The sequence below is a fragment of the Suncus etruscus genome, chromosome 9 (assembly GCF_024139225.1).
Source record: "Suncus etruscus isolate mSunEtr1 chromosome 9, mSunEtr1.pri.cur, whole genome shotgun sequence".
NCBI lineage: Eukaryota > Metazoa > Chordata > Mammalia > Eulipotyphla > Soricidae > Suncus > Suncus etruscus.
Genome location: NC_064856.1, coordinates 50,553,445 through 50,573,103, shown reverse-complemented (window position 1 = coordinate 50,573,103; position 19,659 = coordinate 50,553,445). Strand labels below are relative to the sequence as shown.

Below are 19,659 nucleotides of genomic sequence, written 5' to 3'. Positions count from 1 at the left end.
TTGCTTTGCCTTTGGCTAAGGAACCCCGAATCACCTTTTACTCCATTTCACAGATAAGAAAACCAAAAGGAGGCCATGGCGTTGGAAAGTGGAGTCCAGACTAATGAGGTGGGCTCTGTCTTTGGTCTATTCCCAATGAGTGGATGTTCTGTTCATGTTTGTTAGTAAAATGTCTCCTCCCAGGGAGTCCTATCATCAGGCCCACCATGCCACAGAGACTAAACACCCATATTGTGGAGGTCCTGCATTGCAGGATTTACTCCCTCTAGCTCCTAAAATCCTGGGAAGTGGGTACCTCCTTCCCTGTTTTTCAACAAGATAACAGGTCTCTCAGTAGCCAGAGTCCACATAGTTAGCAGACAGCAGGACTGAGATAAAAACCGAAGTTTATTCGACCTTAGCTACAGAAGAGATATTTGGCCAAAGTTTTGAGGGAATGTATAGAAGTTCACTAAGAAGGCTTCTAGGAAAGGAGTAAACACTAACAGCAAGAATGTGAGTTAGATTTCCCAACTTTAAGCTGTACAGTATCCTAGATTTTCTTGATGTGAGAACTCCGGGTGCTCCATGGGATGGTAAGTGCAGAGGCAGAGAAGATGATGCAGAGGGACAGGGTTTCCCAGGAGCCTCTGAATATGGTCACTGACGGGTGGTATGTTACTTCCTCAGCATCTCTGGACATAGGGGACACGGCTAAGCAGCCATGGAGTGGGACAATGGCACAAACCAGGACCCAGGTTTGCCCCCCACCACCTGTGTCTATCGGGAGAACTTCAAGCGCCTGCTCCTGACCCCCGTGTACTCCGTGGTGCTGGCAGCTGGCCTGCCACTGAACGCCTGTGTCATCGCCCAGATCTGTACATCCCGCCAGACCCTGACCCGCACAGCCGTCTACACCCTGAACTTGGCCCTGGCTGACCTGCTGTATACCTGCTCCTTGCCCCTGCTCATCTACAACTACGCCCGAGGTGACCACTGGCCCTTTGGGGACTTCACCTGCCGCCTGGTGCGTTTCCTCTTCTATGCCAACCTGCACGGCAGCATCCTCTTCCTCACCTGCATCAGCTTCCAGCGCTACCTGGGCATCTGCCACCCTCTGGCCCCCTGGCACAAGAAGGGGGGCCGCCGGGCCGCCTGGGTGGTGTGCGGGGCCGTGTGGCTGATCGTGTCGGCCCAGTGTCTGCCCACCGCCCTCTTTGCTGCCACGGGCATCCAGAGGAACCGCACCGTGTGCTACGACCTCAGCCCGCCTGCGCTGGCCACCCAGTACATGCCTTATGGCATGGCGCTCACTGTCATAGGCTTCTTGCTGCCGTTCATGGCTCTGCTGGCTTGCTACTGCAGCCTGGCACGCCGCCTGTGCCGCCAGGATGGCCCTATGGGACCCGTGGCCCAGGAGCGACGCAGTAAGGCAGCCCGCATGGCGGTGGTGGTGGTGGCTGTCTTTGCCATCAGCTTCCTGCCTTTCCATATCACTAAGACAGCCTACTTAGCCGTGCGCTCTACTTCTGGCGTCTCCTGCCCAGTGCTGGAAGCTTTTGCAGCCGCCTACAAAGGCACGCGGCCCTTTGCCAGCGCCAACAGTGTGCTGGATCCCATCCTCTTCTACTTCACTAAGAAGAAGTTCCGCCGGCACCCACAAGAGCTGCTGCAGAAACTCACAGCCAAGTGGCAGCGACCGGCTCTGTGAGCCCACGAAGCAGACACCAGGAACCTGGGCATCCGTTGTGGCTGGGGACCAGAAAACCTCAAGGACCCCAAACCACACAGAGAACTGAACTTAGTTGGGTGTGCCTTTCTCTTAGAGCTCATAGTCCCAACACCGACTATTTATTAAGTCCTTTTTCTGGCCCTCGTCCTGTGGGCACAGAGATGGACTGTGCTGGGGCTGACTCTCCAGGAGGCCTATGTTGGCCATGGAGAGCCAGGCAAAGCCTTGGCAGTGGCTCTCAAAAATATACATATATATACTCCCATGAGGAGGTTGATGTTTTGGAGTCAACAGAGAAGAGCATTAGAGAAGATGGGCAGAAGGGGAATTTGAGCTGGGTTTTTAAATACAAGCTCAGGGAAGGAAAGGGGGGGAGATGTTCCATTAATTCAGCAAACTTTTACTTAATTCAGAAGAACCCGCCCAGCAGTGCCTCACCCCCAACTCCCTACTGTGGTAATTCGGAAGAACCCGCCCAGCACTGCCTCCCCCCAACTCTCTACTGTGGTATGTACAGGCACTGAGAATCATAAAGTCAGATCAAGATGGAAGGAGGCATGGCTGTGGGAAGGGCTTCTCAGATAATTATTATGACCCGTCCAAAGAATCAGAAAAGACCTCTGAAGAGGTGAGAGCTGAGATTTGGGGGAAAAAAAAAAAAACACCCAGGCAATGAGGAGGAAGCAGCTCCCAGTGCTGGCTAACAAAACATTGGAAACAGGGAGCCTGACTTTCAAGCACTTAGTTTCTGGAAGTCCTGGGGATGGGGGTGGAGCTGCAAAGAGACCTTCTTGGAGCTATTGGAACTCCAGTTTCTGCTGCTGGAAGCGCATTGGCCCCCTCTCCTCCATCCACCTCTTCAAAAGGGTGCCCCTTTTGGTCTCAGGTTGGCCTCATTCCTGGGGCATCTCCATGCATTTTAATAGTGTTTGACTCTGAAGAAGTCAGTTGTGGGCCCCCAGGAAGCTGCTCCATTGCCCTTGGATATGGCCAGGATATGGTCAGGATATTCCATGGCCATGATCTGTCAACACCTGGGGTCTAGAGAGACTGCCTACTGTTTCCATTACCCCTATCCCTCAGCTCCACTGTGTTCTGGGGGAGCCATTACCCAAGGAGGACTTATGGCCCTGCATAATGGCTTAGTCTCCGAGACTGATAGGCAAGGGAGAAAGGAGATCGGCTCTAAGTTCACCTTTAGGAGGGTCAGAGAGATAGTACAGTGGATGAGGCACTAGCCTTGCAGGCGGCCAGCTAAGGTTCTATCTCCAGCATTTCATATGGTCCAAGCACTGCCAGCAGTAATTCCTGAGTACAGAGTCCAAAAACTAACAAAAATTTCTCCTTTAGGATGCGCTAGTCCACAATAACCATAGTGCTGGGAAGGGTCTCCTGACCCAGTACCTTTGTAGTAGGACTGGCAGTTTGGACAGAAGGGTCTCCCAATTCTCTTGTCCACTATTTTATAGGCATGGGGAGACATCAGAAGAGATTGGTTCTTATTCCCTACTCAATGCCATGCCAAGCAGTACACATGTTGTCTCCCCTCCCCTTTGCTTCTTGTTCTAAGCCTAAACCCCATAACCTTTGGCTGCTAGTCAGGTGATGGGTTATGGCCTACAGCCCAGGCTGAATCCTGTAAGGTCCTGGATGAAGGTCCCAACGGACAACTAAGAACTGAGATGCTTTGGGTACTTCCCCAAGAATGGAAATTTCAGGCCACATGCAAAACTCTTTTCCAGCATACCCTGGGAAGGCAGAATGGCCTAAAGCAGGAGAATTGGGACACCCTGATGTGTACCCTGGCTTTACCATTTATTAATCATATTACTCTGGGCAAGTTTTGTAACCTCTTCCTGTCTTAACTTCTAATTGTAAAATGGGAATGATAATAATAGTTATTTTGTAAAGTTCTCGTGATTATTGATGATAGAGTGCAAAGCATCAAGAACAATTCAGGATTTGGGGGCACACATATTCCTCCAGTGTATGTCTCTAAGAACAGGCATAAGAGGGACTGGCGCGATAATATAGTGCTTTGGAAGCTGCCAACCCACATTCAATCACCAGCCCCTTATATCATCCCTCTCAAAATGTGAGGAGTGATCCCTGTGTGCTGAACCAAGGAGTAAGCCCTGAGCATTTCTGGGTGTGACCTCAAAACAAAGCAAAACAAAGAACAGGCATAAGAGGTTTCTAAAATAAGGAACTTTAAGAGCACAGTTGTATCAATTTCTCTTCCTCCCTCAGTTGGGAGACAGCTCAACTTTTAAGAAACAAAAAGCTCAGAACACTTCTTGAAAACAAGAGCCCTAATCTCTGAGCCCCATCTGTTCTCTTGAGAAGGAAAAACCATTTATTACACTCCCATCCCTGGAACTTCAAATACAATTTGGGAGGTTGGATTCCTCCCTCCTTCCTCCTTCCTTTCATCTCTTCTTCCCATCCACCTTCTCTCTCTTCACTTTCACCCAGGGTACACTTGACTTTGGGGTGGAGGATGAAGGGCTTCCTTCAGGGACATCTGCTTTTGGGATAGGGCTGAGGGGACACAGAAGGGCATATGGAGATGAAGTGTGGTGAAGTATGGGGGCTCCATGCCAGCTGAAAAGGGTCCATGGATGGGTCTTAGATGATATGCTTGGACAAGAGGATTGAGGTCTTGGCGCAGGGAGCTGCCAGGCAAAGTAGGGTGGCTGTTAAAAAGAAAGGTAGTAAGGACTGCACCTGAGAAGAAACGAGAATGAATGCTGGTTGCCAGCCCGTAAGGTGCTGAGAGCCACAGTGCACCCACAGTGTGACCATGACTAGATGCTGCAACATGTTCTGAGTTCTCATGATGTCATCCAAGGCCAATGGAGAAACAGAGTCCTCGATATGTCAGTTGACTTTATCCCACACAGCTTTTCCTCTAACCCCCTTCACACCATCTCTCTGTTCTTTCCTTTTTTCTTTTTGGGATACACCTGGCAATGCCAGAGATTACTCCTGGCAGGCTTAGGGAACCATATGAAATGCTGGGGATCAAACCCGGGTTGGTGTGCAAGGCAAACACCCTACCTGCTTTGCTATCACTTGGGTCCTCATCCTTTCCTTTCTTCATCTAGCCTCCTTGTGCTAAACCAGCCCCTGTACCTGAGATCCCAGGGGAGGTGAGAGACAGCTAAGTTCCAACGCCAACATGGTTCTCTCGTGCAACTTGAAAGGGCCATATGGCTGACTTTGGGCTGATGAGATATAAGACATTTTAGAGTGGTAGGAAGGACTGTTTGTTAGAATGAGGGGGTGTCTATCCTTGGTTCATCTGTCCCTCTGGTTGCTGACAGAGGGAAACTTGCAGCAGGAATAGCATCTTGGACCAAAATGGCCAGGTGCCTTCTGTGGCTCATGGAGCAAAACCAGAAAATAGCTTAAAATTTTTTGGGGGGTGGCCTATACCCAGCGGTGCTCAGGGGTTACTCCTGGCTCTGCACTCAGGGATCACTCCTGGCAGTCCTTAGAGAACTATATAGGATGCCGGGATCCAACCCCAGTCAGCTATGTGTAAGTCAAATTTCCTACCTGCTATACTAACGTTCTGGTTCCCATGTTTGAGGATCTGATATGGTTTCTCTGTTGAGGCCTTCAGAAGGCTTTACCAGATCAACTCAGAAGGGCTGTCACTGACTGACCCCGACCCTTCCCAGCGCCTATTCATTAATATAATATAGTCACAATACCTACACTTGACCACTAGGGGGATTGAGCAGAAAAATCAGGGCGAATTTTCACAAAGGACCAAATGGTATTATAACTCAAGAGAAGCATAGGGAAGAGGTACCCACAGAAATCTTTCATGAAAGAAAACTTGGAGAATCCAAAAACAAAAAAGAGAGCTTACTCTGGGCCCACAGTGAGTACCGATTGGTTTATGGCAATTCTTTTGTTGTTTTTTTTTTTTTTTTCTGAGGGTGGGGCCACACCCACTGATATTCAGGTATTACTACTCCCAACTCTTCACTAAGGAATCATTGCTGGCCATGCTCAGAGAAACATATGGGATGTTGGAGATAGAACCCAAGCGAGCTGCATGCAAGGTGAATGCCCTACCTGTTGTACTATTGCTCTGGTCCCTTATTCACTGTATTTGTGCTACCTGTCCCCTCAGAGGATCACACAAAATTTGGAGCAGAGCTGATCCCAACAACCAATTGTTACTCGGCATGTGTGTGGTTGATATGCTCTATCTGTAGCCAGCATCCATTACAAAGACTCAGAACTGCATGGATAAAAGTGAGCCCCATAATGTTGAGGGCTGAAAAGATCGGACAATAGGTAGGGTGCTTGTTTTGCACAATTCTGACCCAACTTGGTTCCCCACCAAGAGATTCCTGGGTGCAGAGCCAGAAGTAAGCCCTAAATAGTGCTAAAGGTAGCCCCAAACATAATCAAATATAATGTTATGTAAAAATAATTTCAGGGACTAGATTGGAGATATAATACAGTTCAAGACTTGCTTTGCATGTGGTCACAGTGGCTGTGACCTTGGTTTGAATCCTTGGCACCATATGTGGCCTCTGAGCATCATTTGTGAGCACAAAGCCAGGAGTAGCATCTGAGCACCACTGGTATGACTCTATCTCCACACCCTCAATACAACTCCAACTTCCCCAAGAGTTGGAAGAAAAAACTAGAGAAGCAAGTTTTATTTCAAAAAAGCAGAGAAAGATACTTTGAAGAAACACAAACCTTTCCAGGATTAGAAAGAGAACAGCCGGGCCCGGAGAGATAGCACAGCGGTGTTTGCCTTGCAAGCAGCCGATCCAGGACCAAGGGTGTTTGGTTCAAATCCCAGTGTCCCATATGGTCCCCTGTGCCTGCCAGGAGCTATTTCTGAGCAGACAGTCAGGAGTAACCCCTGAGCACCGCCGGGTGTGGCCCAAAAAACAAAAACAAAAAAAAAAAAAAACAAAAAAAAAGAAAGAGAACAGCTGGTAGGGCATTTGACTTGTACACAGCCAACATGAATACAACCCCCGGCATCCCATAGGGTCTTCTGAGCACAGCCAGGAGTAGTTCCTGAGTGCAGAACCAGGAGCCACACAATGGGGTGTGGCCCAAAAATATTACTCCTTCCTTTTCTTATTTCCCCCATTGGAAGGCACAGGGTAGATACTTCTTTAAGCCAGATTGGGTTATCTCCTTTGCTCATCAGTTTCCGACTGTAGAGGGAGAAATGGATTGATCTTTTGAGGCAGAGACCAGGTTTGAGGTGAGGAACTTATCAGGACTGATCGAACTCAAAGCACTTTCTCCTGAGAGCCATTTTCCACACTCAAGAAAGGCAGCACGCAGGGTGTGGAGACTTGGACAAAACTTTCCTCTTCCTCTTGCTCATGCAGTGGTTGGCCAGTTCCTGAGTGCCACCCATCCCTGTTCCCGTCATACAGTAGACCAAGGCTCCTGTCCTCAGAGTCTCCACCTCATCTGGCCCAGCCACAGTGCTCTTCGGAGCCTGAGTCAGATATATCTCTCTTGTGTTCTAGGAAGGGAGGAGAAGATGCAAGGAGGAAGGAAAACACCAGGGACACAAAGGAGATTAACACCCACCAGTGTTACATCAGAGACAGAGAAGGTTGTGTGGAGGACTTGAGGTTTAAGCTGCTCCAGAAATGTGACCTTGAGTCACAACAAGAGAAGCAGCATCCTGACCTTCAGCACTCACAGGGAAAGAACAGGATCTACCTCACAGGATGATTAGAGAATGAAACTGTCTTTTAAAATCAATAACAGGGACTGGGAAAATAGTACAGCCCCTATTATAGGCTGTACTGGCAACGTAGGGTGCTTGCCTTGCATGTAACAGGCTAATGTTCAATTCCTGAGTCTCAATATAATCCTCTGAGCCCTCCAGGAGTAAGCCCTGAGCACTACCAGATGTGCCCCCCAAAATAATAAAAATTAAAGACCAATACTGGGCTGAGGAGATAGTACAGTAGTTAGGGCACTGCCTTGAACATGTCTTATCCGGGTTCGATCTCCAGCATCTTATATGGTCTCCCATGTCCTAAGCATAGTCAGGAGTCACTCCTGATCACTGTGACCTCCCAGACAGAAACATGATAAAATAATAAACAATAATAAAGCAGTATTTTCCATACTGTACAAATTGCCATTTCAATGGGTCTAATGGTGGCAGGTGAAGGTGGAGAGGTACACCAGGAGCAACTGGGAATCTTGCCAGACTAGGAAAGGCAGAGAGGAACTCACACCTTCCATGCCTGCAGTATAGAGTATTTGGGGAGTATTTGCCCCGCCAGGTGTGCCTTAGGCAAAGTTTACTTCTAGTTCTGCACTCAGGGATCACTCCTGGAAGGCTCCGAGGGGACTCTAGAGGGTGCCCAGAATAGAACCCACCTTGGACGCGTGCACTACCTCCAACCCAGGAAAAGGAGGTGAAGGAGTGAAGATTTCCCAGGACGCCCTGTTTTGTTTTTGTTTTTGTTTTTTTTTCTTTTGGTGGTGCTACTTTACCTGTCCAGGCTTTCTGGGCGGGGTTTGTGGAAGGTGGGTGAGACGATGCGTCGATCTGGTCGGTAGAGGGCGAAAGAACCGCATGCCCCGGAGCGCTGGGGACCGGAGGGAGGCCGGGCGGACTAACCAGAGAGGCCGCCGAGAGGGCGGGCCGGTGGGCGCGACCAGCAGGGCAGCTGGGAACCAGAGGCGGCTGAGGGCGGGGCCTCTGAGGCGGCGTGGAGAGGACCTGGGAAGAACCAGGCAGGGAGGATGGGCGGGGCGGGACCCCCCAAATCTCCCACTGAGGGGATCTGCTAAACTCGACCCTGGGAAGAAAGCGTAGCCTAGACGCCCCCACGCGCCCTAGTTAGACCCCGCAGCTTCCCCGGGGCTGTGATCCCGTCCATTTCCCGTCAGGTTCTCTGTGTTGCTGCTGCGTGGTTTGTGCATCCGAAGTTGCCATAGTTAGTTTGTGGTTCCACGCTACAGCAGCAGCAGCAACCCAAACCTCGGGGATACTCCATCTAGGCTGTATCTGAACATGGGTTGAGAGGGCCAGAGAGATAGCATGGAGATAGGGAGTTTGCCTTGCATGCACAAGGACGGTGGTTCAAATCTCGACATCCCATATGGTTCCCCAATCGCCAGGAGCGATTTCTGAGTGCAGAGCCAGGAGGAACCCCTGAGCCAGGACGGGTGTGACCCCCAAAACCGGAAAATAAGTGGAGAGCTCAGTTGTAATCACATCAAACCCTGGGAAGGCAAAGAGAGCTCGTTCCTGAGGGGCCTAAACCCGGACGGGTCGAGGCTCTCCACCAACCAAACATTTCTTCTCCAGCCATCCCGGCTTCTTCTTTTTCTTCTTCTTTCTCCACTTGGACTCCTCCCCGGCTTCCTCCTCCTCCTTCTCCTCCCGATTCCCAAGCTCGCGTCCGACCGGAGCCCACCCCCTTTTTGGGGCGCCAGGCCCCGCCCCCCGCCCCCTTTCCTCAGCGCCACCAAGTTTATTTGCAACAAAAGGGAGCGAGGAGCGAGCAGCCCTGAGGGAGGGAGAGCGCGAGGGAGGGAGAGAGCGGGAGCCGGAGCGGGCGCAAAAGCGAGGCTGCGAGTGTTGGGTTCCCGCCCCGATCGATCGATCGATCGTTCGATCGGACTGGGCCGGGTTGGGCCAGGCCGGGCCGAGCCGAGCCGCGATGCTCCAGGGCGCTACGACCGGGCCCGAGTCTCCGCGCTGAGGCCGAAGGAGGGGCGGCGCAGGATGGAGCCTCAGCCGCCGGCCGCCCCCGAAACTTGAGCCGCGCGCGGCCGAGCCACCTCGGCTCCGCTCTCCGCTCCCCGCGCCGGCGCCCCTCGCGCTCCGGCTGCAGGTCGAGCCGTCCCGCCGCGCGTCTTCGGGATCCGGGCTGCAGGGTGGGGGGGTTGGCCGCGGCAGCCCCGAGGCCAGCCCCCCCGGCGTGAGCGAGCGCCGCGGGCGCACCCCACCATGGCGGACGGGGCGCCCCGGCCCCCGCTGTCCCGCAGCGTGTCGTTCAAGCTGCTGGAGCGCTGGAGCGGCGGGCCCGGCGCGCGGGAGGCGGCGGCGGACACCCCCGGGCTGCGGCGCCGGGCCTCGTGCCGGCCGGTGGCGGCCGCGCAGGACCAGCCCTCCCGGCGCGTGTCCAAGCTGGCGTCGGGGCCCGCGGCCTCCCCCGCGCAGCCGCGCCCGCTCCGCAGCCTGTCGCCGTCGGTGCGCCAGCTCTCCCGGCGCTTCGACGCGCGGCGGCCGGACGGCGACCCCGCGGGGGCCCGCGACGGGGGCGTCTCCCCGGGCGCCGCGGAGGAAGCGGCCGCCGAGGGCGCGGCGCGCGGGGCCTGGCCCAGCGTCACCGAGATGCGCAAGCTCTTCGGCGGCCCGGGAGCCCGGCGGGCCGGAGCCGGAGCCGGCGCCGACCCCGAGCCCTCCGGGGCGGCCTGCCTCGACGGGGCCGTCGCCTGGGAGCCTCCGCCTCCCCGCGAGCCCCGGCAGCCCCCGCCGCCCCCTCCTCGGACGTGCTTCCCCTTGGCGGGCCTGCGCGCTGCACGGTCGCTGCCGGGCCCCGGGACGATGGAGGGGAGGAGGTGGCGGCAGCAGCAGCAGCAGCAGCAGCAGCAGCAGCAGCAGCAGCAGCAGCAACAACTCCAGCAGCAGCAGCAGCAGCAGCAGCAGCAGCAGCAGCAGCAGCAGCAGCAGCAACTCCAGCAGGAGCGGGCGCAGCGTCCGGCGGATGGTTTACATTCTTGGCATAACTTCTCCCAACCGCAGGCCGGGGCCCGGGCCTCCTGCTCCTCCTCCACCTCCTTCTCCATCGCCGCCTCCTATCCTGTCAGCCGCAGCCGGGCAGCCAGCACCAGCGAGGAGGAAGTGGAGGGCCCCGGGCTGCAGAGCCCGGCCTACCGCGGCGACCCCTCTGCGGCGCTGGGCAGTGACGAGGACCACGACGGTCACTCTCACCGCTGGGCAGGGAAGCCGGGACCCAGGCCTGCAAGTTCTCTTGTGGATCGGGACTCCGGGCCTGACAGTTATGGGTTAAATCTGGACACCATGGACTCCTCCTCAAGGCCAGTACGGAGCCCTGAGCCCCTAGCCTCACCCAGAGCCTCCCGAGAGGAAGAACTTCAGGAATGGGCCACAGGTTCACCTCCCTGTGGACCCTGTGCCCAGGAGGGACTTAGGCCCTTGTCGGACTCCGTTGGAGGCGCTTTTCGGGTGGCTAAGGTGAGTTTCCCTCCTTACCTGGCCAGCCCAGCCGGCTCCCGGGGCAGCAGCCGTTATTCTAGCACCGAGACACTCAAGGATGAAGATCTGTGGGCCAGCCGGGGTTCAGGGAGCTGGGGCATATACCGGTCCCCAAGCTTTGGAGCTGGGGAAGGCTTCCCCCTGCGGCCCCAGGCTCGAACTCGCTGCAAAGGACTGGTGGGCACTGCCAGGGCGCTTGAAATGGACAAGAACCGGCAACGCAAGTCTCTGTCGAATCCAGATATCGCCTCCGAGACCCTCACGCTTCTTAGCTTCCTGCGCTCGGACCTTTCAGAGCTGAGGGTCCGGAAACCTGGTGGAAGAACAGGGGACACCAGCAGTGGCCCCTCAGATGGCAGAGGCTCCCCAGCGGTAGAAGGGCCTGTGGGGCCCTTGGGACCCATGTCCCCTCCAGCCCCAGCCTCCCCAGGTGCCCGGCCCACCCTCAAGGACCTGACGGCCACCCTGCGGAGGGCTAAGTCCTTCACCTGCTCTGAGAAGCCAGTGTCTCACCGCGTCCCCCGCACCAGTGTCCTGAAACCCAGCTCCTCCGAGCTCCTGCTGGCAGGTGTTGGAGCCGAGGAGGACCCCCTGCCCCATGTCATCCAGGACCAGTATGTACAAGAAGCCAGGCAGGTGTTTGAGAAGATCCAGCGCATGGGTGCCCAGCAAGACGAGGGGAGTGAGGTGCCCCTGGGCAGTCCGGACTGGGCTTCAGGGGAAACTCAAGGGCAGCGGTCCCAGGAGGAGCTCTCTGGCCCTGAGTCCAGCCTGACGGATGAAGGTATTGGAGCCGACCCTGAGCCTCCCATTTCAGCCTTTTCCAGCTTGGGGACCTCAGGAGTGTGGCGTCCCCTCTCCTCATCTTCAGCCCCACTCAACCACCATGGTCCTGGGGCCGAAGATAGTCTGGGGGGATGGACTCTGGTGTCCCCTGAAACACCTTCCACACCTGGTGCCCTCCGCCGCAGACGAAAAGTTCCCCCTTCAGGTCCTGGTGGGACAGAACTGAGCAATGGGGAGGCCGGGGAGGCCTACAGGTCTCTAAGTGATCCCATTCCGCAGCGCCACCGGGTGGCTGCCACCGAGGAGCCTTCAGGGTTCTCTGTGGACAGCAACCTGCTGGGTTCTCTGAGTCCCAAGACTGGGCTTCCAGTGGCCTCTGAGGTGGACGAGGGCTTGACTGGTGGCCACAGTGACTGGTCTGTGGGCAGTGAAGAGACTAAAGGCTACCAGGAGGTCATTCAAAGCATTGTTCAGGGGCCTGGTGCCTTGGCGCGAGTAGTAGACGATAGATCAGCTGGCAAAGCCCCTAAGAAGAAATCTCTGAGTGACCCCAGCCGGCGAGGGGAGCTGGCTGGGCCAGAATTCAAGGGTCCTGGAGGGGAGCCCATCCGAGAAGTGGAGCCAGCTCTGCCTCCATCTAGCAGTGAACCCCTCTTAGCCGAGCGGCCCACCGATGCAGAAGAGAACAGTGCTGCCAGGGGCCGGGCACAATCTGAGAGGGCACTGGGGGCCCCGCCCGCTGCTGCCGCCCACAGTGACTTCTACCTTGACCCTAAGCTGGCTGACGTCCTGTCCCCGAGGCTCCACCGCCGCAGCTCCAAGAAGCGGCCAGCCCGGAGCAGTCATCAAGAGCTCCAGAGAGAGGGCCAGGACCACACGGGCAGCCTGTCTCGGGCCCGACCCTGCTCTAAGCACGTGCGCCATGCCAGTGTGCCCGCCACCTTCATGCCCATCGTGGTGCCTGAGCCTCCCACTTCCACTGGCCCGCCAGTGGCCGTGCCGGAGCCAGTGGGCCATTCTGCCAGACCCAACCCTATGGCGCAGGCCCCCTCGTTGGAAGACGTCACGAAGCAGTACATGCTGACCCTCTGCTCTGGGGAGGTGCCAGCCCCTGTGCCTGTGGATGTGCCCTGTTTGACTCCAGTTGTGCCACCCTCTGTGCCCTGTTTGACTCCAGTTGTGCCACCCTCTGCAGAGACCAAGCCCTCCGAGACAGTCCGGGCTCCAAATGAGCCTGCCCCCACCAGCAAGTGCTGCAGCAAGCCCCAAGTGGTAAGTTCTTTAAGGCGGGAAGACTTGGGATGGGCACTGACCTCCACAGGAGACTTTTACAGGTACCCTGGGATATGGCCCACCTCTGAGTATGCTTCTCTGGCTGTGGAAGTGCCAGATATTTTTTAGAGTCAGTGATACAGGGCTATTGCCCTTCAGGTCCCAGAGGTGTCAGGCTTGTGGAGCTGATCCTACCAGAGGTTCTGGTCAGGTCTTAAGTGTTCTGGATGATAATTTCAAAAGGTTCTAATTTAGTCCTGCTGTTTCTCAGGGACTGGTTTTCACAATCCCTATCTGATTCTTGGTTACAAATACTCAAAGAGGTGTGAGAGGTGCTAAAACTTTCTGTAACTATGCTGCCCTGCTAGCCAGATTCTTTTGTAGGAGATTTAGGTTTGGGTCCACAGATGACAGGAGGTTGCCCTTTCTAGTGTGACCTTCCAGTGATTCGAATAAGGAAAGCTTGGGGAGTGAGTGAGATTAGTGGACGGACCAGTTGCTGTCCTCAGGAGCCTGGACCATCTTCGCCTTGCTTCCAACTCATCTCTCCCTCTGAGAGCCTGGGGGTTGTAAGCGAAGTGGTGCTATGAAGCTGTGGGGATTCCGTGGGCCTAAGCTCTGCATCTGGGGCTTGAGCTCTAAGGCTTTCTGCTCTATGGGTCTCGATGGAAAGACAGGGTCCAGCGGTGGTCCGGGAGCCTAGAGAGGTGAGGACTGGTTCTGTGTCCCAGGCAGCGCCACCTCTGGACCACCCTATCCTGACCCATGCTCCTCTCCCCCATGGCCCACTTCCTGGGTGTCTCTGAGATGCTATCCCCTTCCTTTGCTAGACCTCAAGCTCTGGAATCTTGCTCTCCTTGAGATTCCTTCCTCCATTCCCTGCCTCTTCCTCTGGGTGCTACTGCCCCTGGAGTTTGGACCATGGGTCCTGCTGGTTTCTGGGATCATGATTTTCTGGTGCCTGGTGGGGAACTAGATTCTAAGGGGTGTGGGCTGAATCCCTGGTTGGTCTGGTGTGGTGATTCCAGCCCAAGGTGCCGTGTGATCGCTGCCTGGTGAGAATCCCTGGCTCACAGATCATCCCACTCCCAATGCTCTCCCAGGGTTTCTTCCTCCTCTGTGCAGTCATTGCCTGCCCCATCCTCCTTAGTTCCGTGCCCCCATTCTGGCTGGGCCTGTGCCCTGCACAGAGTCTACTTGTGAGAAACTGTGGGAGAGGGGCTGGCCTGTACTTCCTGAGAGCCTGTAGGACACCCCAGGAAGTGAGAGGGAGGGCCCTCCAGGCTGCCTTTCCCTATCATTATCTCCTCTGGGTGCCTCGAAGGCTAAATTAGGGGTGAACCAAGCTCCTTAAGGGGAGTCAGGGGAGGGCCAGGCCTAAGAAAAGCCCTTGAGATCTGGGGGTGGCTGGTTTCACTGAATTAATCCTTGCCCACCTCCTTGCCTCCCCCCCCACCTTCTTCCCTGTGCTGCCTGATTCTGGGGAAGCTTTAGTGGGACCTTCTGCCAGGCCAGGGCTCAGCTAAGCCCACCTTGCCCTCTGGGCTCCTTAGAAAAGAAGCTGGTGGGTCTGTGACCCAAAGATGATGGAGGTTCTGGGCCTTCACTCCATCCCCTGGCCTATTTGAACACTCCCAACAGGGCCTCAGTTTCTTCGTCCAAAGGGATATTGGGCTTACCCTGGGAGGGTATTAGGAGGCAGGGGGTGTTGCTTACTGCCTCTCATGGGGGAAAAACAGGTTCTGCTGCCAGCCAGCCAGCCACTGACCTAGGGCTGGGCACTGGGGCCTCAGAAGGACCCAGGGGACTGGAATGGGCCCAAGAGAGACTCCTCAACCTCCAGTTCTCCTCCCACTCAGAAAGCTGGAAGTTCTCCCATCTGTTTGCAGGCCTCACTCCGGCTGTCCCCTTCTTCCTGACTCCAGGAAGATGGGAGCCTGCTCTCTCCTGCTGGCCTCCCAAGAGGATACAATGTTCCCTTGTTTCAGGCAGGCCCAAGTCACGATCTCTCGGTGGCTGTGGGTGGAGATGGACTGTGGGCTCAGAGAAAGGCCAGAGAAGCAGGGGTCAAGCTTTGCTGATGAGGCAGAAACCAATGTGAACGCCACAGAGGCGGACAGAAGAGGTCCTGAACATGGCCTGACCTGCACCGCTCTCCCCTTAACTGGGGAGGCCTGAGCTCAACACGTTCCCGAAACTTGAATAGTCCTGGAGATATCTGTGGTTTTCTTGCTTTCTTTTTATATAGAAACCCGTCTCCACCCCCCAAACACACCCCTTGCCATACTAGGCAACATGCAGGCTGGATGGAGCTGTGCATGTCTCCCTCCCGTGCCCTCTCCTCGCAGCTTGGGTTTTCTCTGTAGTCTGCATGGTTTGACCCTCTGTCTTTGAGATGCAGGTGGCAGGCCTCGGCCTGCAGGAGGCTGAGAGAAGCAGGCAGCTGGGCTGGAAGGCGAGAGGCAGTTCTTCACTCTAGTCGGGACTCTGGACAAGCTGCCTAGACAGGGGTGGGAGGGCAGCATTGTGGAATTCCCTCCCCATCCTTGCAGATACCTTTTGACCCACTGTACCCTGGACATCTTCGCTCCAGGTGCCCCTGCCCTGGCCTGAATGTGCAGCCTCTTAGTGCCTTCAGGTGCTTGAAGACCAAGGGACATGTGTGGGAGAAACAGGTGATGACTGTGGCCATGAGCAGGAGGTGAACATGCCCTTCACCCCTGTATCTCTCAACTCGGGTGGAATTCTCAAGTCAATCTCAGGATTGACTCTTTCACTTAGGAGAGAGGCAGGATCTGGAAGGCCATTAGAGGAATCCTTTGCATATCCCTAACAGCCTGAGCAATTCGCATAGTGTTTATTTGATCCACAGGTTCAGGAACTACCGGACTTGGAAAGGGAGAATGAGGGGTGACAGATCAGCAGAGCATAATCTAGCCCAAACCTTGAACCCTACTTTGCCCCACAGCCTCTTTCCAAAGCAGACATGTCTGCCCCCGGCATTTACCCAGCCAGCTCTGAGGCCCTGTCCCCTTTCTTCCTGCCCCTCTTGGCCTCAGATCCACGGGGGAATGCAGGCTTCTCTTTTTCCTCCTTGGTGCTTTGCTATGATTGTTCCATGGAAACTGGTTCTGGGAGGGGAGGCAATTAGGACATTTGGAATTCTGAGCGGTAACAAATATCTATAATTAAATGTCTTGTCACCCAGAAGGAGGAGGGGTGGAGGAGGACATGCAGGACCCTCTCCCCTTTGCTCTCTTTATGCCCTGCCCTCACCCCTTCCCCTGGGCTACCAAGGTGATGGGGGAATGTGGTCTAAGGAAGTGTTGTCCAAGGACAAATCCATTCCCCAGCAGAGTTGGGGGGATGGACCCTGAGTTGAGTCTGACATTTTCCAACCCAGCGTTTCCGGGAGCAGCTGGGTTGGGGCGGCTGGGAGGCTGCTGCTAATCCTGTCCCAGCCCCACTCCCACCGACAGGGACTTGCCCCCTTCTGCTTCCCTCCCATCTGGGATCACTCTGGCTCTACATGCCTCCCTGCAGTGGGGGAGGCACCCCCAGCATGCCTTAAGCCTGCAGAAGCAGTCTGGAAAGGGCCTTGGATGTTGGATGTTGGAGGCTTCCTGGAGGAGGATGTACCTGGAAGGATGAGCCTGGCCTGGAGAGCTGCAAGAGTTTGAACAAGTGGAAAAGAGGCTTGTAGCCAACAGGCAGCCAGAGCTGGGAGGTGGGAAAAAAACAGGCAGTTTGCGTTGTTAAGATTGACCCTGGGAAGGCAGAGCTTCGTTTTGATGTTTTGAACAAATACCAGACCACTAGGGGTCAGCTCCTCTCTCAGCCACAGGTACTGCAGCCAGCAGAACAAGGCCTGGAGCTGCTAGCAGAGGCGAAATCTGGTTGAGAAGAGGGAGAGGTCAGGGCTGGGGGGCGGCTATGGGGGGTGGGTCACATCTAGTGATGTTCAGGGTCAAGGCTTACTCTTGGCTCTGCACTCAGAAATCATTTCTGACTCTTCTCAGGGGACATATAAGATGTTGGGGATCTGGGGCGTCTGCCTTGCCCATGCTAGCCTAGGACAGACCACAGTTCGTTCCCCCCGGCATCCCATATGGTCCCCCAAGCCAGGATCGATTTCTGAGCCCATAGCCAGGAGTAACCCCTGAGTGTCACTGGGTGTGGCCCAAAAGCCAAAAAAAAAAAACAACAACAAGATGTTAGGGATCGAAGCCAAGGTCGTCACTTACAAGGCAATCACCCTACCTGCTGTATTATCTCTCTAGCCCTGGCTACTTTATATTGTATATTGTATATTAACTTCATTTCTTTTGTTTTGGGGCCACACCCAGCTCTGCTCAGGGGTCCAATACTACACCCCTCACCATTGTACTTTCTTCCTCCCTCAAGGACCCTAATATTCTTTCCCTTTCAACCACCTCCACTCCCTTAACTCAATTATGGGGATCAGTTCACCCTTTGTGTTGCCTTTGGACCTTTGTTGCTACCTTGCTGTGTGTCTTTAAGCCCCACATTCTATATCTGAGGGGTGTTATAATAGAATGAGAGGGCAGGAAGTCCTCCCAGTAGAGGTGAAATTTGAGCAAAATCCTGTGTGGGTGCAGTCTGATAGCCTCTGGAATAACCTGGGCACCAGCCGGTGGACCTGCCTCCTAGGAGAGCCCGGGCCTGCCCTCTTTCCCCAGCTATGCACTGGACAAGAGGCTCTTTTTTTGTTTGTTTGTTTTGTTTTTTTGTTTTTTTGGGTCACATCCGGCAGTGCTCAGGGGTCACTCCTGGCTCCACACTGAGAAATCACTCCTGGCAGACAACGGGGACCATATGGGATGCCGAGATTTGAACCACCGTCCTTCTGCATGAAAGGCAAACGCCTTACCTTCATGCTATCTCTCCAGCCCCTGACAAGGGGCTCTTCTTAGGGTGTAGAGGGGAAAGTGGACAGAGGCCTTAGAGTAACTAAGCCAGAAGGTTGGTACCTTGATACCTTCCAAGGATGTAGCTGCCCCAGGGCCCCTGTGAGGCAAGTGACACTCCCATGCTTCTCTATGATCACAGGTCACCCAGCAGTTCCCATATGCCTGTCTCTGGGTCTTCCCTTTTAGCGGGCACCGTCATGTTCTGGTATGGGGGAATGTGGCCGAGTAGGCAGAAGACCCAGGTATACCATCTCTTACTCATATGTGGCTTCTGAGTAGGGCCAGTGGGGTTAGTGGTGGCAGCACACAGGGGAGCCACATTTCCCAGAAATGATTGCAGCCCTGGCACATGGGAAACATGCCTGGGCAGCCTGGCGCCTTGCTGGCAGGCTCTGAAAAGGGTCGGGGTCCCCTGGGAAGCAAGAAGCTACTGGAGTCCAGGCCTGTCCCTGTGGGAGTTGACTCCCCCGCTCCCACTTTCAAGCCCTGGGCCTTTAGGCCATTCCAGAGGCAAATGGGTGTTCTGAGCCGGGAACACACTGCCCAGGATATGCAGGAGCTTGGGGCCCCCACGTCCCCAGAGCTGACCAAGCACATAGAGAATTGCGCAGGCGCTGGTCCAGCCTCAGCCTTCTGCCCTCTGCCCTGGAGCCTCCCTTGAGTCTCTTCCCCATTTAGAGCCACAGAGCTGCCTTGCTTGTGGGTACCAGATCTCACCCCTCTCTACAGCTCTCCTGGTGGAACCCCCACCTCAGAGACTCTGGCATGGCCAAGACATCAGGAATGTAGGGAGGGGTTCAGGATTTCTGAGGGAAGAAGTTACTCTTGGGAACCAGATTGGGCCCTGAGTTTTTTTTTCCCTGCCACCAACTGTTGCTCTTAGCCCCTTCACCTCTCATGTGTGTCCAGAGAGGGCCTCTCCCACACCTGTGGTATGTGTGGGGCTCATGCCCGGGCCTCTGCCTGGAAGTGCTATTGCTGGGTTGTTTGCATCTCCTTGTGGGGGGTTGGTGGTGAGGGCCAGGCAGGGCACCATCCTCCATGTGTGAGGCTCTGGGCCGCCTCCAGTAATAGCCACAAAACATTCAGGGCCTGGGCCTGCCAGCAGGCTCTGAGCCTCATCCCCAAAGTAGAAGAGCAGGGCCAGAAGTGCAGCTTGACTTCCTTTATTTACATATTCACATCACCCTTCCTTGGATCACTGTTGCTATTATCTTGATAACTGGGGAGAGGGGTCCTCTGTGCCTGACTGTGGTGCTCACTGGGGGTCACACATGTGCTCCCCATTGGTCTCGCTGCTTTGACACTTTGTTGTGGTGCCTGCACATAAGCACATCTGGCTGTGCGGTGGGGGGCTCTACCCTTTGATGCACCAGTGGGGGTTCAGACTGCAGAGCCACTACATCCATATTCGATGCACGTGGAAGGCTCCAGGGATTCAACTCATAGTCTCATGCTTGCAGTGCAGGCTTTAAGCCATCGAGCTACCCCATTATCTCCAGTTCTGGAGGTCCGGAGAAACAGGTTTAACTGGGCTAAAAATTGGCATGGTGACGGGTCTTGAGGTATTCCTTCTGGGGTCACTAGGGAAGTTTGTTTCTTTGATTTTCCATCTTCTGCTGGCTGCTAGCATATTTTGGTTGTGACAACTTCTTCCTTTGGTCAAGTTAGTAGAAAGAACCTCCAAATCAATCTCACTTTGAGTTAAC

General features: G+C 54.9%; 3 protein-coding genes across 4 annotated transcripts in view; all 3 read left to right on the top strand.

The window, feature by feature from the left end:
• The window catches only part of PLEKHB1 (pleckstrin homology domain containing B1), a 414,220-nt gene that overhangs the window by 91,143 nt on the left and 303,418 nt on the right, over positions 1-19,659 (top strand). The gene's annotated exons all lie outside the window — the stretch shown is intronic.
• P2RY6 (pyrimidinergic receptor P2Y6) lies at positions 52-1,739 on the top strand. 2 transcript variants are annotated; one of them, XM_049780324.1, is made up of 2 exons: positions 52-108; positions 685-1,739. In XM_049780324.1, the coding sequence occupies exon 2, from the start codon at positions 704-706 to the stop codon at positions 1,688-1,690; it is 987 nt and encodes a 328-aa protein (XP_049636281.1). In that variant the 5' UTR covers positions 52-108; positions 685-703; the 3' UTR covers positions 1,691-1,739. The 2 variants fall into 2 exon arrangements, with proteins under 2 accessions (XP_049636281.1, XP_049636279.1); XM_049780322.1 differs by having other exon boundaries at positions 53-108; positions 670-1,739.
• The window catches only part of ARHGEF17 (Rho guanine nucleotide exchange factor 17), a 63,922-nt gene continuing 53,952 nt past the window's right edge, over positions 9,690-19,659 (top strand). Inside the window, exons 1-2 of the mRNA XM_049780498.1 lie at positions 9,690-10,319; positions 10,422-13,019. Of these exons, the coding sequence (XP_049636455.1) occupies positions 9,690-10,319; positions 10,422-13,019 (3,228 nt within the window). The remainder of the gene's footprint in view (positions 10,320-10,421; positions 13,020-19,659) is intronic.